Source organism: Carassius gibelio, chromosome A1 (assembly GCF_023724105.1).
Source record: "Carassius gibelio isolate Cgi1373 ecotype wild population from Czech Republic chromosome A1, carGib1.2-hapl.c, whole genome shotgun sequence".
Taxonomy (NCBI): domain Eukaryota; kingdom Metazoa; phylum Chordata; class Actinopteri; order Cypriniformes; family Cyprinidae; genus Carassius; species Carassius gibelio.
Window position 1 is genome coordinate 13,474,264 of NC_068371.1, and position 17,536 is coordinate 13,491,799.

The following is a 17,536-nucleotide window of genomic DNA, read 5'->3' on the forward strand; positions in this document are numbered from 1 at the left end:
GCCTTTGGGCCATGTGCTTGTGTTGTCTCGTTCCCTTGCCCCGCCCCCCTTGTAACCTAGTCGTGTCTTGATTGTCCCATCTGTGCCACCTGTCGTGTCTTGATTGTTCCCTAACATTTGTGTTTGTACCTCGTCTGAGATTATTCCACAGCTACGATTGTTCCTGAAGAAGTGTTTTGTATTACTGTGATTGTTTATTTGTAGTTAGTGTTCAGTGTCTTTGTTTGCCATGTTTATTGTGTTTTGCAGAATTATTTAGTGTCTTCCCTAGCCAGTGTTTTCCCCCTCGTGGGTTTTTGTTTTTCCCCTTTTTTGTAAATAAACCTGTTTGTGTTGTAAATCCTGTCTGTATTTGAGTTCCTCCCTACCAAACCCTGACATCAACAGGACGGGCTGGTTTTACCATTGGTGTAAAACGAATTCACCCATAAAGAATTGTAATATTTCATGTCTTTTGTCAGCCATGCTTTCTGTGCACTAGTGTGTCGTATCTGCGGTCCATCGCAGCACAGATCCATTGTTCCCCACATAAACCCCAATCTGTCTCTCAGCCTGGAGTCCTATCGCTTTTTAGTGTGGCTTGAGTTATTCATCCCATTGCAGGTCCTTGTGGGGTTTTCAGGGATTTAGTCATGCCTCTTTCTTTGTTGTGCTGAAGGATGTAGTTGGTTCATGTAAGGCCTTCCTCATCAAGTCGGCAACAAAGCTTCAATCGCCTTTGCGCTGAAAAATTGGAAATGAAAAAAAAAAAGTACACATAAAATGACACCCACTCACTGCAAACAACCGTCCCTCATTCTTTATCTTTGTTTTTTTTTTTTGTCTTTATAGCTATACTCTTCGAGTGGTTGGCAATGGGATTAAAGCCCAAGCTGAAAACCCAGAAGTCAAAGTGAAGGAGGCCGACCCGATGATCAGTCAAGTCATTGATAAACTGAAGCACGTCAATCAGGTGAGTCTGGCCAGGAGAAATACAGTCAAATATATAACGTGTTCCTTGATGTCCCACAAAATCCTGTTTCATGAGTTGCAGTGTTTTCATGCCAACAGATCAGAGCTGATCTAATTAGCTCTGCTCATGGATGCATGAAACAGTACGCTGTGTGAATAAAATGTGTTAACGTTAGTTTTTTTTTTTTTTTTTTTCTGTTGAAAATAGTTAAAGGATCTGAGAATCATAACATATGTTACAATTTTACATGATTTTTTCATATTTTAATATTATTGAAGGTTATAGTAATTTGTTGTGTTTCATAATTTTATTACTTAATTTTAAGAATTGTATAACTTATTTTTATGAGAAATTATGCATTGGTAACTAGCTGAAATGAAAAAGGTTTTTATTTTATTTTTTATTAATTAAAAGTTGTATATGTCTATGAATCAAATATGTATTTATATTTATATATTCATTATTATTATTTCTTTATGATTATAACCCTGGTCATAGGATATTTAAACCTGTGTCGCTGTTCTCTTTTTGCATCCAGTTCTGGTGTCCTTTAGATTGTGGTTTCACATCTAAACATCCATTTTTAATTCTTCTCTTATTTCTGAATTTTTAAATCATTGGCTACATTTACATTCATCCATATAATACGGTTAGGGCTTCACGGTGATTAAGCTGGAACCCACGTAAACAAAATACTGTGATTGTTAATGTGATTATGCTCATAATAACCACAGTAACCATAACCACACTATTGGTGTTTTAATCGCATTTCTTACACAAGTGCACCAGATTGATGGTGTGTTTTGCTCACGGAGGGAGTAACACACATGCACTGTTGGCAATGCGAGCAATATATGTAGCTGTTTATTTTAGAAATGTCATCCCTCGTATTACCTATTACAATAATCAGTCATAGGATTTCAAAGCAGCCTGTTTTATAAGCTCTAATGGACGGCGAATGCACCAGAAAAGAGAACTTGGACTAAACATTGTTCACATTTGTTTTAAGTATAAACTCAATGAATGTTGATGCATTCTTCAGGCAAAAAGACTTTATAAGTTGTTATTTTGCTTCTTGAAATAAAGGAATAGTTCACTCTAAAATGAAAATGTGTTGCTGATGTACTATTCCTCAGACTACCCGAGATGTAGATGAGTTTGTTTATTAAAGGTAACAGATTTGGAGAAATTTAGCATTACATCATTTGCTCCACAATGGATCCTCTGCAGTGAATGGGTGCCGTCAGAATGAACGTCCAGCAACTGATAAAAGCAGTACAATGTTTCAATTTGGGGTGAGCCATTGCTTTAATTGAAAGGGAAAACTAATATTTCTTTGTTGAAGCATGAATTATTTTTTTTTTCCGAAATCATTAAAAATATATATTTTTTACAGTGCATCTAAATTACTTACATTTACATTTGGCAGATGCTTTTATTCAAAGTGACCCACACTGCATTCTGTACATTTATACAGTTCATGCATTCCCTGGGAATTGAACCCGTGACCCTAGCGTTGCTATAGTCAGCAACACCAAGGTCATGGATTTGAATCCTGGAAAAATGCGTGTTCTGATAAATTATACACCTTGAATACAATGCAGATTGCTAGCTACCAGCATCTGCCAAATGCATAAATGCAAATATATTATATTATATATTATATATATATTCACTTTTTTATGATGAATGTTATTTGCACATTTCCGTATTTGATTCTCAATTATTATTTCAAAGCTGTATGTGAAAAACTCCACTCGACTTTTGTATGGATGAATAAACATCACCGTCTAACCTCCACAGCCAAAAGTACTGAGCTTCCCTGAACAAACAAACGTCTGTGTTGATTTGATAATTATTGTCATCACTATCAGTTTGGAGGATCGTAAAAGCTCAAACGCTGACTCACGCTTGAATGTTTTGCTTTAATTAATATGATTGAAGGCAAATTAGTTTATGCTTCTTTTCATATCCCTCTGTTTTGCAAAATAACACGTCACAGCGGAACACTTAGAGACCAGAAAATCAATGGATACATATTTAAAAATCCATTTTAAGCCTTAACACTCTTGCGTTTATTCTATCCCTGTACCACCCGCTGGCCGAATCAATGTTGTTTTACCCTCCTGAAGCAACAGCGTCAGGCTGATGCTGCTGTCCTGCCTGCTGGAATAGATTGTGTTTCTTCCCTCCATGCTGGATGTGCTTCAAGACAAAAACAGACAGATCTTGATCTATCAGAAGAAGTCTGGCATGTTCTGATCTTGAGAAACATTTCGTACAAAGTGTTATCATCTCTTTTGCTTTTCATATGTATTTTTGGGAACACACGTTTATCCATTTCAAAAACCTGGCCTATATGATGTTCTAGTGGATTTTTATACATTTTCCATGATGGGGAAAAAATATCCAGAATGCATTTTAGGAACTTTTGTTTAAGTTATAGTTATTTTAGTGCAATAAAATAAAATGACAATTTGAATTTCATCATGATTCATCAGTTTTCCATTCTCAGAATCACTCAAAAGTGAATTAATAAACTTTCTCTAATACTTTACTGATGCCTTTGTTAAATTGATTTCATAAAATGTTGTTTGCCGCAGCAAAGTGCCTTGCAGGTCAAGATTTCAACTGATATATATATATATATATATATATATATATATATATATATATATATTAAAATGTTTTCAAGATACTGAAAAAGAAAATGTGTCAGGGCATAGCAAAACTTCTCCAGGCTCCCAAAAAACCCTCAGACTCCAGAAGGTTAATGTACTACTGTGTTTTATATTCTGCAGATAGATAAGTCATAGGCCTGTTCTATTCTGGATATTCTCGATAGTACATCTCAAAATTGGGAAGATTGCAATTCAGATTGTGTATCGTGATCGTGTGATATTAAATCATGATATGATATTTTGCCCACCCCTGGATAAAGGCAAAGTATTTTTACATTAAAAAATTGCACACCTCTATGACATTAGAGCAAAATTACATCTGCTTTAAGTATCAGCTCTTTCTTGTCTCAATATTTCTCATGATCAAGGACATCTCACCATATCTTGATGGTAGCAAGGTGTTGATGGGGAAAATGTAGGAGAGAGATTGAAAGAGATTTTAAGAGAAAGCATTTCAGACGTTTTATCACAGCAGGTTCACTTCAGTCTTTCTGCCTGGAGCTACAATCATTTTATGGGCTGGTGCCACTGTTATCTATGATAACACGACAAAGTGTACTCCTTAATGACGATGAACACTGGAACACAGAGAGGACATTTACTGGGAATCTCAGCGTGAAGCCACTGGTCCGCTGACTGATCCAGCAGGACACGATATTCAGAGCAATCAGAGAAACCTCCTTCTGATGAGGAAATGGCCCGATCGGTGGGGGTATGATTACTTTTTTAAGTGTGATGATATCCAATTATGGGCTAGTGGAACATTTTGATCAGGTGTTAGGAATTAAACTGTTGAATTGGACACTTTCAGACTCTTACTAGAATTTGTACCTTTGACCAAAAGAAAAACTCGTTCAATAGAGCAGTGTGAGCTGTCTTCAGAAGATCAATCATAGTGTGACAAGAGTAAAGTGCGGATAACATGCCACTTTAATGTGTGCTGAATGCTCCTGATTATATTGATATCGATACATTTTTAACATGGTTGTACATAGGGTTATTTCAATAACAAAATGGAATAAAATATTTAAATGAAATAAAATATTTAAAAAGATCAAATGAAAATTAAGTTGCCAAGGCAACAATATTATTTTTAATGTAGTTCAACTTGATGTAATAACTAAAACTAAGCTCTCTGTCAGTGGTGGACTCGGCCTGACGCTCCATGCAGCAGGGAGATGGTGGGCTGGGCTCTGGGTCAGGAGTGACACAAAGGTGGGGAAACTCGCTCGAGTGCCTTCCTTGGACGACAGTGCTCTGTACGCCAAGTTTAGGCTGACATCATAGAACGGACAGAGCATGTCATCCGGTTAGCTGAAGAAGCTGGCAAGGACCATGAACAGTCTGGTGTGGCCCTTGAGTGATCTTTCACCCTGCTCCAGCAGGAGGAAGAGGTATTCTGGGTGAAGGATGCGATCCATATTTTACAATATGGCGACAAATACACCAAAAAAAAAAAAAAAGTTATTCGTCAGTTCTTCTGTTACAGTAGCCTACTGTTAGGAGCAAAGAATGAGGAAACAAGAAATTTCATACAGAACGGTCTTTAATAATACACTGGAGTACAACAACGTTCATGAACAACACAAACAGACTGCACAGACTCAAACTTAAGTACAGGGGATGACTAACAAACACAGGTGTACTAAATGACTAATTAAACTAAACGAGGACAGGAAAAAGACCATATAAGGAAACCCAGGAACAGAAATGAGCAAAACACAACATAGAACAGTCCAGGGGCCTGCTCTTCGTACGTCGCTTATTACATCCGAGATCAAATGACACATCCAAGATGATATCATCGTGCTAATCATGATCCGGCTAATTGGGTTCTTCGAACACACCTGTTGTGTATGATTAGTATCGCTGGATTGAGTTATCTGAGATAATTGCGCGTTCATGTGTTGGTTTAAAAGGGGATATGTATCGAAACTCGAAACCATGATCAGCAGTGCAGCGATTGGCTGGTGGCAAGACTGCAATGTAATGACGTCATATAATTTAAAACGACACCTGACGAAAAACTTGACAAATTTCTGGACTTTTATAAGGAAACAGCCAAGCAAACAAAACTACATAAATGTTATAATAGATACATGAAACAGATAATAGATACATGTTTTTATTTTATTAGAATTTTTTTCATGATTCCCAATTATTTAGATTCACAATATATAATAGTTGTGCAGTCTTTACATTTTTATTTCAATGTAGAAATTATCTATTCATTTAATTTTATATTTGGACAGATTCGTTATGTGACAGCATTAAAGAAAGTTTCTTAAGGGTCAATATCATGTTATCTGCATCTCCTGCACTCCATCAAGCCACTCTTATAATAGCAGTCATCACTCAAAATAATGCACCACTTTATTATCTGTATAGCATGTGTGTAATACTCTAATACAATTATGAAGTAATAATTTTTATGACAAATAAATATTTCAGTGAGTAAAACTGGCTGTCTATAGTAGGCTGTTATGGACTACACAGCATTTTTATATTATTTTTAAATATTTTTTTTTATTATTATTATTATTTTAAATTATTGTCCCTGGATCAGTACGATACTCTTGTAATAAAGTAGCAGTGGTAGCAGACATATTTTGAGTATCAGTTCTGGTTGAAAAGAAGCGATCTAATCCTGTTTACATGAAATAAGCCTGCTCCCGAGCTCCGGGATGAGCTTCGAAGAACCAAACGATCCAAGATCACGCCAAATCGTCAACATTCAAATCCAGCTAACTGAGTTTACCATGAAATGGTAAAAATCAAAAGTACCATGGTACTTTTTGTTTGTAAGGGAAAAAACTGTTAAAAATATATCATGGTACTACTGTGGTATTTTGGACATTTACCACAATATTACTATGGTATGTTTGGAAGTACTTTGTATTGAGTGCCAGTAGTAAACCTTTTCTATGACATTGTAAATATCAAAATAACCATAATATTACCACAGTACTCTATTATATGTAAATACATAGCTTTATAAATTGTAAAAGTAGTACAGTGATGATGTTGGTATAACCCCAGTACTTTTTGTAAGGGAAAAAGAAACCTTACCAAAAAGAAACCATTGGAAATATTTTCAGCTTTTTATGAATATCATGGCACGTCACAAAAAAAGGGGGGGGGGGAGAATAATAAAAATTAATAATAATAGTTTTTATGGCACAAAAAAAAAAAAACAAAAAAAAAAAACATAAAATCATATTAGCATTGTAGCATGTTTGGTACTTGTTTGACTCCAAACTGAAACTCCAGGAAGAATCACAGTGAATCAATGCAGTGTGAATGCAATTGGATAATGGTGTTATTATTCTGAGCTAACCATAACCCATGATCCCGAGCAGCCCAAAGCCAACACAAGCTCTCAGTACAACTTGCCTGTGGCAGAAAGCCACCCTGCAGCTTCAGTTTGCCCAGAGCACCAGGCTAATGAGCTTCTCTCCTTGAGCAGATTTAGGAAAAGATACCCATTGCCTCTTTTTCAACCCATGAATCCTTCAAACATTTTATTGTAAAGCAGGGCTTTAGTTCTGGTACATGAGGAGTCAGTTCAGCATGAATGCTTTACCTTCTTTGTCCAATAATTACTTTCCCGTTTCAAGTCTAGCATCTGAATATGATAAATCAGACCTATAAGCATGAAATAAACCCAATATTGTTTATTAATAAAAATGTATATTCGGACAAAAGGTTGCATATGCACAAGCCCACTGAACTGTGGTGGTCATGAAGGTGCACCTCTGTTGTGAATGCACTCTTCCCATAGGTGCTTAAACACGGCTGCACCAAGATTCCGTAACATTTAACAGTAATGTTCTCATTACATTATGGCAGACTTGCCCTGCACATGTTGCACTTCACTCTATGTAACTGTTTGAAGTGATTACAATAATATTCCAAGCAATTTAAAACCATCATGGCAAACAATGCACATCTGAAGTGTCTCTGCAGGAAATAATGCATTACTTATCGGCTTTAATATATTGGCAAAAAATTATCGCTTCAATAACTGTATCGGCCAATACCAGTTTAGTGGTCGATATATATTGTGCATCCATAATCAGTATGAACACATGATACAGTATTTCAACATTTACTACAAATTTAACTGCACAAACTATGTAGGCTACAACTTCAACTTGGGAAAAGAAGTGACGGGATTTAGGTTGTCCTGGAAGTGAGGAGTTGTTGGAAAACAACGTCGATCACTTCAGATGAGCTCAGCCCTGGTAAATTTGGCCCATCCTTGGAATGAGTTTTCCTTGTCTGGCTGACAATGTCAGATTCTCCTGTTTCTGTCCCGTCTTCCCGGATACATTTGTGGAGACCATTTTTCCCTCGGTGAGAGGAGTCTTTGCATGCAGCGGATAGAGTCCAAAGGATTATACATTTATTAGTCTGCCAAGACTTTCAGGCCATGGTGGAGGACTTGTTTAGAAAACTTTTTTTTTTTTTTTGCCGGACAGTAAATGTTGGGCGTTTTTTCTTATTTTGAATTTCAAGTGATTCAAATTGGTTGTACAGATCCCTGTTATTGTATTTGAATTTATAGCCCTCCTGGCCCGAGGAGCTCATTCTTAGATGATTTTACTGATTTATTTTTATTTTTAATTTTTATCATCTATTCTTAAGCTCACTAGAATTGTGATTGTTGGTGACTTCAGAATGCATATTGATGATGTTTCTGATAAATTTGCAACTGATTTTTATAAATATAACAGACTTTTAATCTCATCCCATATGTTAGCGGTCCTACTCATATAAGAAGGCATGATCTAGATCTTGTTTTCAGCTTTGGTTTAAATATTGGTTCTGTTTTGTTCGAGGATATTTTTTATTTCAGATCATAATTGTATTCCATTTAATTTATTTTGTGATGTAGATTCACCATCCTGTAGTCAAGCAATTAATTCTCGCATCCTGAATAATCTTTCTGCAGAAAAAAAATTTCTGTTTTGATAATTCGTCCATTAATGTCAAATAGTAGCGTTGATGTTCAAGAACAATCTTTTAATGAGCATTGCCTTTCAATATTGGATGAAGTTGTTCCAGCTAAATCTAGAGCAGCTCATCTGATAAATTCCATCCCTTGAATCAGTGATACTATCCGCTCTTTTAAATGTATTTTTTATAAAACCGAGCTTCTGTGGAAATCTACTCGACTACTAGTTCACTATCAGCTTTTAAAATAACTGTTAATGGATTTTAATAATGAGATTAAGGATGCCAGATTTAAGAATTTATCTAATCTTATATCTAGCAGCAGACATAATACCAAAATTTGTTTGACACCATGCATAACATGTTATCCTCCATCTCCTGCGATTTAAAATCTCTTCAGTTTATGAGTGCAACAGTTTAGTCTCCTTGTCCGGGGATAAGATAACCAAATTTGCAAAATAATATTACTCTTTCTCCTTTACTTCAAATACCTTGTGTCTCCAGGCCAGTAAACCTGGAGAATGTTTCCCCAGTAACACTTGATGACCTCACTAAAGTAGTTAGTTCTATGAAAACTTCTTCTAGTTCTTTGGATGTGGTACCCACTGCCTTGTTTAAAAATGTTATTGACAAGATTGGTCCCTGTGTGCTATCTATAATTAGTAATTCATTATTCATTAAGTTCCAGTTTATTTGAAACATGCTGTTGTTCAGCCTATACTAAAGAAAAAAAATCTTGATCCATCTTTATCTCAAAATTATAGACCTATTTCTAAGTTACCTTTTATTGCTAAGGTCCTGGAAAAAGTGGTTTAAAATCAACTCTCAGCTGTTTTAGATGGTTATAATGTGTTTGATAAATTCCAATCTGGCTTTCGTTGTATGCACTCAACTGAAACTGCTCTTCTTAGAGATTGAAATGATATGTTAATGCAAGCTGATGCGTGAGAATGCTCTTCACTGGTTTTATTGGATCTTACTGCTTCTTTTGATACAGTTGATCACTGTATATTAGTTGAGAGGATTAGACAGCAGGATGGTATCTCTGGAACAGCTTTAAATTAGTTTTCATCATACTTATCAGACAGGTCTTTCTAAGTAAGAATTCTATATTATTCCTCAACAACAGCACCGGTATCCTGTGGTGCTCCCCAGGGTTCCGTTTTGGCCCCATTGCTTTTTTCTTTGTATTTGATGCCTCTTGGGAAACTGATAAGTAATTTTGAAGGCATTCACTATCATTGCTATGCATATGATATTCAGCTGTATATGTTTCTTTTAAATCTCATGAAATTACAAAAAGTGTCTACTCTTTTAAATTGTATAAACTCTATTAAAGTCTGGATGGCAAATAATTACTTAAGAATTACAGAAGTACTTATCTCGGCTCCTGCTGGTATTCTCTGAAAGGGATGGAAAATCTTGGTCCTTTATCACATTCTGTTAAATCTACCCTTCGTAATTTAGGTGTTCATATGGGACAAGCCTTCAGTCTTGATCAACATGTGAATTATTTGGTTCATAATTGTTTTTATCAGTTGAGATAAATCACAAAATTGAGGCCAGTTGTGTCCACAGCAGAGATGGAAATTATAATACATGCATTTATTTCCTTTCGCCGTGATTATTGTAACTCTCTTTTTACTTGTTTTAATAATTCATCCCTGAAACATTCACAAGTGGTTCAAAATGCTGCTGCTAAGCTTTTAACCAAGTCATTAGAAGTCAGTTTTCTATACATACATACATATACATGCACTATCATTTGTAAAGTATTTATTTACAAATAAAAAAAGCTCCTGTGCAAAACTAAACTTGTAGTTAGGCACTGGTTTGGTACATAAAAAAAGTCATTTTCATGCTGTGCAGGGCCCCACCACCCCTCTCAAATCAACGTAAATGGTACGACCCGCAGTTCAGGTGCTTCTGCTGCGGACCTGCGGTGAATCAGTTAATGAGACAGGAGCTGGAGTTAGGAAGGAGCTAGGAAGACAGGGGAAGAGTCATGTCTATCCTTAAGAAAGGAAAATCAGGGGCTCAAAAAGGAAAAGAAGATTAAAGAGAGAAAGGCAAATGGGGGCAAGCAGTTGCTCACTCAGTTTTTTTAAAAGAAAGGTGAGCTCCAAATGCTTCATCGAGCACTGTCATTTTTTTTACATAAATATCTACTCTTGGAGGAGTTCTACCCAGAGTCAGAAGTTTACATGAAAACACTGTATAGTTCCCTCCATTGTCAAAATTTAACACCTGCAAAAACACAGATCGTTAGCTCCTATTTTACCGAATTGTTATGCAAATTAGCTCACGCACGTTCTTACATTAAGTACAGGATTGTTCTCAGTTTAATGCACATCTTAATGATTGAAAATGACTTATTTTAAAACGTAATTCAAAGACTGAATGTCTAGTTTGGTGGTTATTCCATAGTCTGCATTTATTTTAAACAGACAAATAATCAGCAATTAACTTGTACTTAGCGTACACTTAAAAAAAGGTATTGTGACAATAAATGAAATTTTAGCAACCATTTGAAGCCATATATTTCAGTTTCAGACCCTGCAGCAACAGGCCCCTCATCATGGCCAGATGAAAGCAGTGACAGTGAGGTTTATGTGACAGTGAGACTCACTTAGTAATTAGTAATTAAGTGTTAAGAGGAAATAAGCAAAATGGGTACATTGTTATTGTACACATTTAAACTTTAAAGGGATAGTTCACCCAAAAATGACAATTGTCATAATTTACTCTCCCTCAAGTTGTTCCAAACCTCTATGATTTCCTTTCTTCTCTTAAACACAAAAGAAGATATTTTAAAGAAGGTTGGTAATTAAACAGTTGATGGTCCCCATTGACTTCCATAGTATTTTTTTTCCTACTATGGAAGTCAATGGGGTCCATCAGACGTTTGGTTAACGACTTTCTTCAAAATATCCCACCCATTGGTATCACTATGGTATTTGGTACGGGGGCCCAGCAAGATTGTTTGTACCCAGGGCCCAAAATTTGGTGCTACGCCCCTGAGCGTAGCAGATCTGTTCCACCAAAACCAATCACATTAATATCATTAATATCAACTTTCCAAGACTTGTAATGACAGAACTGTAATCAATCAACCTATTGTTTTTTTCTCTAACACTATTTACTTGCATTTGCTCCCCAAATATAACCTCTTGCTACCTATTTGTCAAATGACTTCTTTAATGTGAAATATTTCAAGGTAAAATAGATTATTCAACAAAATAATGTTGGAATTGATTTGAAACCTGCTTTGATGTGATTAATAATATTATTATTATTTTAAGCAGTTCCATTTTGCAGCACTAATGGTGCAGAAATTACATTTCGGCTATAAAAATAGTTTTGCCCAGCAGTTTTGTGTGTGTGTGTGTGTTACTTTTGAATTTTGCAGTGAATCACCATGCAAGTCATACCCTTCTCTGTCTGTATATGTCTGTATTTCTTCTCGCCTGTCTGCATCTCGTTCTTTGTGTCTCAGTTCCTTTCTGAGACTGTCTCTCTTTCTCTCATGTTCTGCCTCTTATTCTCTCTCGAATCCCTTTCGTTTATGAAACGGGGAAACTTCATACATGCATATGGGAGCTCTTCATTCCTTGGAGGACTTGAATACATTGAGTATGATCTGCATCTTTCAGCACATCTTAATTTAGCATTTTGGAGCTCATCTGCGACTCAGACTTCCCAGCAGGCTGAGCAGAGGCTGAGGTAATCTCTGTTGACCTGTGCTGGCACTGCGGCCTGATCCACACCATCTGTGATGTGTCACTGCATCAGATCCATAGAGCTCTATGTCATTTAGGTACATCAGATATATGCATGCAAGTGTGTTTGCTCTCAAGGGCTGTAGCTCATACTGTGCTGCAAGGGATCAAATAATGATGTGTGAGATGTCATCTGTGGTTCTGTGTGTATCTGAGTGTATATATCTCATTTAAGATGAGCTGTAATTATTCAGCAATTATCAGTTTCTCCAGATCTGCTTAGTATGAAGTAATATAAGATGAACCCACTGTTGTTATTTCATGATATAACAAAGCATAACATTAGTAGATTACAAACAGTAGCAAAAAACTGATATTTAATTTAACTTAATTATTTTCAAGCATTCTGTCAGTATTTTTAGTTAAATTTGGAACTGCTTACTAACCTTACTATGTTTTTACCGTATCTTTCTGTGGCAGGAACAGAATAGTAGTATGCTAATAAGCAGTTCAGAATTAAAACAAAAAAAAATTGTTATTCGTTTTATTTATTTATTGTATTTTTTTTATGCATTAGTTTAATTAATGATTAAATGACTCACTAGCTACTGGTGTAACAATGTAGCTTTTAGAAAGAAGGACAAAAAAAAAAAAAAAATCTTCACCACTAATGTACAGATATATAAATATTACTTATATACATCACTTTCAGGAGGAGAAAAAATATAGAGCATTTTTTTTCTTCTGGAGACTGTCCAAAAAATGAGTTCAACAAAGTTAGAGCTGTCAGGAAACTCGGACAAGTGGGCCTGCCTATAACTACTCTAATTTATATGGACATTGAAATGGTAACCAATCAATTTCTCACATTCGAATGACTCAGAATCTTGCCCCTGTGTGGAACCATCAATTTAACTCAAGCCTTTGTCAAAGACGCCTTCTGAGAACTCACTATTCAGCACAATTCAACACTATTCGGAGATTCCTCTTGGCTAAGTGGCATCAGTATGAGGTCACATGATCAGTTTTGCAGTATTACGACCTTAGTGTTCAAATCTGACTTCAGTTAGAGCTTTGCTTCTGTTCATGCAAATTTAAATATTCAGTTAAGTTCCAAAAGTCTGACATACTTTTGTTTTCTTAAGGCTGGAATACACTACTTTACAAAGTTTATGCTAGCTGCCGAAATTCAAAGCCAGTCTGCATATTTAAGTTGAATGATTTTTTTTTTTTTTTTTTTTTTTTTTTGCTTCAAACGATGAATCCATCCAGTCGGAGGAGATCAAACATCCCTGTGTTTGAATAAATATTTTAAGAGAATGATTCATTCTATAAGTCTCTTAGTAGAGTTTTGGACACTTGCTGAATTAAGGATAGCATACTAACATACTACTCTCTCTATTTTTTGACATATAATAATTAAAGTTTATTTTAAATAAACGTTCTTTTGAACTTTGTTTGTGAAAGAATCCTGAAAAAAAAAACATGATTTCCATAAAAACATTAAGCAGCTTGGCTGTTTTTTAACCTTGATAATAATAATAAATGGTCTTTGAGCAGCAGAAAATTCAGCTTTTCCAGAATATATTTAAATAGAAAACTTTTAATTTAACAATATTTTTACTGTACTTTAACTCTAACTTTAACTGCCATTGACGAGTTATCTAATCATTTAGAAGACAACACTTCCCCACCATTGACAAGTTTTTACGACTTTTTGTGTTTTCACTGTTATACCCGAGTGTATAAAGTCGTAAAACACTTTTACACATCTTCTGAAGAAAATCTCCTCCCCAACAAAAACACACGTGAGCAGGACAGAGAAACAAGCATTATATTAAAAATAATGAGATCATCAGCAATAGACAGCATATAAATGAAAACTGCATAATGTTAAAGAGTAAAATGTTTCTCCAGGAAGTGGTACATGTCTGTGAAAGCTTTGGAAGTATTGATGGAGCGATTTACTGGATTTTTGCTTTGATAATCATACTAAATATTATCCAGATGTAGTTTTTGACAAAAATCTTATTTTCTCAGCTTTTTTCTAAAAATGTGGCACTTTTATGAAACCTACCTATATTCAAGCGTTGATAAAAATAATAATAATGCTTTATAGGTGCAATGTGTAATATTTACAACAATCTGTTTACATAAATGCAATATAATATACATAACTATGTTTTCAGAGGTGTATAAAGACCTTACTTAATGGACATTTATGTTTTTATTACCTTAGATTGAGCAATTTATATCTACATACACCACGGGTCCCCTTGAATGGAAGTCGGCACCATGTTTCTACAGTAGCCCTAAATGGACAAAATGCTCTACAGAGTGCGTTTCGTCACTTTTTTGTTCTTGCGAATAAAACACTGAAACAATGATGAACAAGTACATTTACCCTCTGAGGTCTATGGGGTTTTGAGGGCCTAGAGAAGTTTTGACATGCCCTGACTTTAGTGTTTTTTTTTTCAGTTGCTTCTATACATATACATGGCTAAAATCTGAAAACACTGTATTCAGTACAAACAGGGCTACAATAATATGTAAATAGCATGTATATACAGGATTTTTCACTTAACAACGTTTATGCATGGTTAGTGTAAAACTAAAAACTAAAAAAGTCACAGTAAAAGTTCATAAAAAAACATACAGAATATTTGTTCACAAGACTGCCAAACATGGAGCTTGTAGCCTAGAATGTTTGATTCAAAATTATGTGAAAATCATCTTGTTTACAATAACATGATTTAAATTTTCTAAGACACTTTTTGTTTGTAAAGGGCATATTGTGATTTACACCTTAGAAGACAAAGGCCCGCATAATGAGCTGCATAATGAGCCTTTCAGTCAGGTGTGTGACTGAGAGGGAAGAGTTACAAGAAAGAATGTGAGGACAAAATAAATGTATATATTTTTATGTTTGTAGTTTATTTTCAATATATTTAATTATCCCACAAAATAATTTGAGATTAACTTCCAAGTGTAGTTAAACAACTTATTAAGAACATTCAAGGCTGACTTTCAAAGCTGAATTTTTAGTAATTACTCCAGTCACACAATCCTTCAGAAATCCTTCTAATATTCTGATGTTTTATTAAAAAAAATTATATGTGTGTATATGGCTATATGGCTGAAATTATGGTATAAGTGTTATGCTAAAACATCTTGCGGACCGGGAACCGCCGGCCTGTTTACTGGTCGCTGGTTGCCCTCCGGCGTGCGTTGCTCCTGGACCACCCTTCGGGGAAAAGGCGGCGCACGCTGCCCAACCTCTCTGTGTTGGGTGGCCTCCGCCAGCTCGATGGCCTCGACCAGCTCGTCGATGTTGGATGGGTTCCGCATGCCGGCTGCCTGACAAAGCGGGCAGGGAAGGACTCGGAGGAGGCGGTCAACCACTACGCACTCGTATGCCCATTGTGCCTCTCCCGTTAAAGAGTGGTGCCATGATCTGTGCCCACTCCTCCTTGGGCCACGCCTCCCACGCAGCAATGGTTTTCGAACATCTGGAGATATATCGGTGCATCATCATGTGTCGTCATTTTCGGCAGCAACTGCTGGTCAGTGGCAATGAGGAGCACGGCGAGCTCATGTTCGGTGTCCCCTTGCCGGGAGGCCATGTGCTCCATAAATTGCTGAAAAAAGAAAAAGAAAAACGTCTTCTTCTTGTGGTGCGCTGGGCTGTTCTGTGTGGGTCCGTGTTTTCCCTGTGCGGTGGGGCTGGCGGTCACACACTGCTTTCTGTGGAAACAACAGAAGACAGGGGTTAGCCGAGTCGATATCTCTCACCTCTGTGTTCGTTTGCTGGGCAGGTGTGACTGCTCGGTTTCCAGGGTGACGCTGATGAGAGCTCGGGGCACTTGTCACAATGTATACTGACTCCAAGCTTTTGAATGGTATAGTGTATACTGTTGAACTTGGAGTAAGAATGGATGCTGAAAATTTAGCTTTGATCACAGGAATAAATTACATTTTAAAATATATTCAAATAGAAAGCAGTTACTTTAAATAGTAAAAATATTGAACAATTTTACTGCTTTAGCAAACTGGTATTGTGTCATGTTGAAATATATAAATGAACATCACATAACTAGCATTTCCTAAGGGTATATTGTTTATGTGCTCTTAAACTAAATGATAAACTACATTATTAAACCTTATTTTGATGGTCACTGATAATAGTAGTATCATAATGTACTTCAAGACTTACTCATGTTTATGATCTCTGCTGGATTAAGCGCTTTATTCAGTTTTTTTTCTGTTAAAGAGATTTTTGCGCAGGTTCTGGCGTTGGCATGGTTTTATAAATCTGCAAACTTTTGGCCGTACACAAAATCTAGGTGTATTGCATATTCAAATATTCATAGAGCAAAATATACTGGAGTCCATTAAATTTGAGGGAAAATCATCAAAATTGCTGGCAGTGGCTGGTAAGTTTTTTCAAAAACGCAGGCAGGGAAAGAGTTAAATTAAATTACATAAAACATTCTTACCAACCCCATTCAATACTATAGGTTTTTCTGATTATTGAAATTATTGTACGTGCACTCCAATTTTGCATTTATTCATTTTGTAGATGTTTTCCCCCTTATTTCCTTATCTCTGCATTACAACCATTTATTAGCACATCTTATGTTCGCAGATCATCATAACAGTTCATCAGCTCTTTCCCGTTAGTGTTCCTGCATAGAAAAACCGTCAACCTTCCATCATCCACAGGTTGAATTATTTACCATTCATTGACATACAGCCTCGCCAGCCTGTTTGTTGGTTAATTATTGATGACTGCCCATTCCGGGTTCAAAGCCTTAATAGTAAAAACATGTCTCACTCTTCCACAGTCACTCAATGCAAATCCAAACAAATCTTAATTTGTGATATGCCTCACGTTGTTCATTGCACACAGAGAAAAGCAATTAAGATGTCAGAGCATTTCAGGCTGGAAGTGTGAGACTGTGCAAGATTCATCAAGCTAGCAAGTGGAAAAGCCTGTAGGAGCACTTCCTGAGGCTGGGGTCAAAGGTCACATGAGGGTTCTTAAGCCTGCGTTGAGCCAGGTGCTTGTGGATGTTTGAATGATTACTGCGGGTTTAACAAGGTCACCCTCCAATCAAATTGATTGAGAGTTAATTTCAGATCTCACACTCTTGATTTTTCTGTGAAATTCCAGCAGCTTCTTTGTTTGCTTTGTGTTGGTTTCTATGGAGACGCCAGTACATGTGTCA

The 17,536-nt window shown here is 36.1% G+C and overlaps 1 protein-coding gene across 1 annotated transcript in view; it reads left to right on the top strand.

Annotated features, from left to right (window-relative positions):
• LOC127996972 (glypican-5-like) overlaps positions 1 to 17,536 on the top strand; it is a 235,815-nt gene that overhangs the window by 119,557 nt on the left and 98,722 nt on the right. The window contains exon 6 of the mRNA XM_052591992.1: positions 832 to 952. Within this exon, the coding sequence (XP_052447952.1) occupies positions 832 to 952 (121 nt within the window). The remainder of the gene's footprint in view (positions 1 to 831; positions 953 to 17,536) is intronic.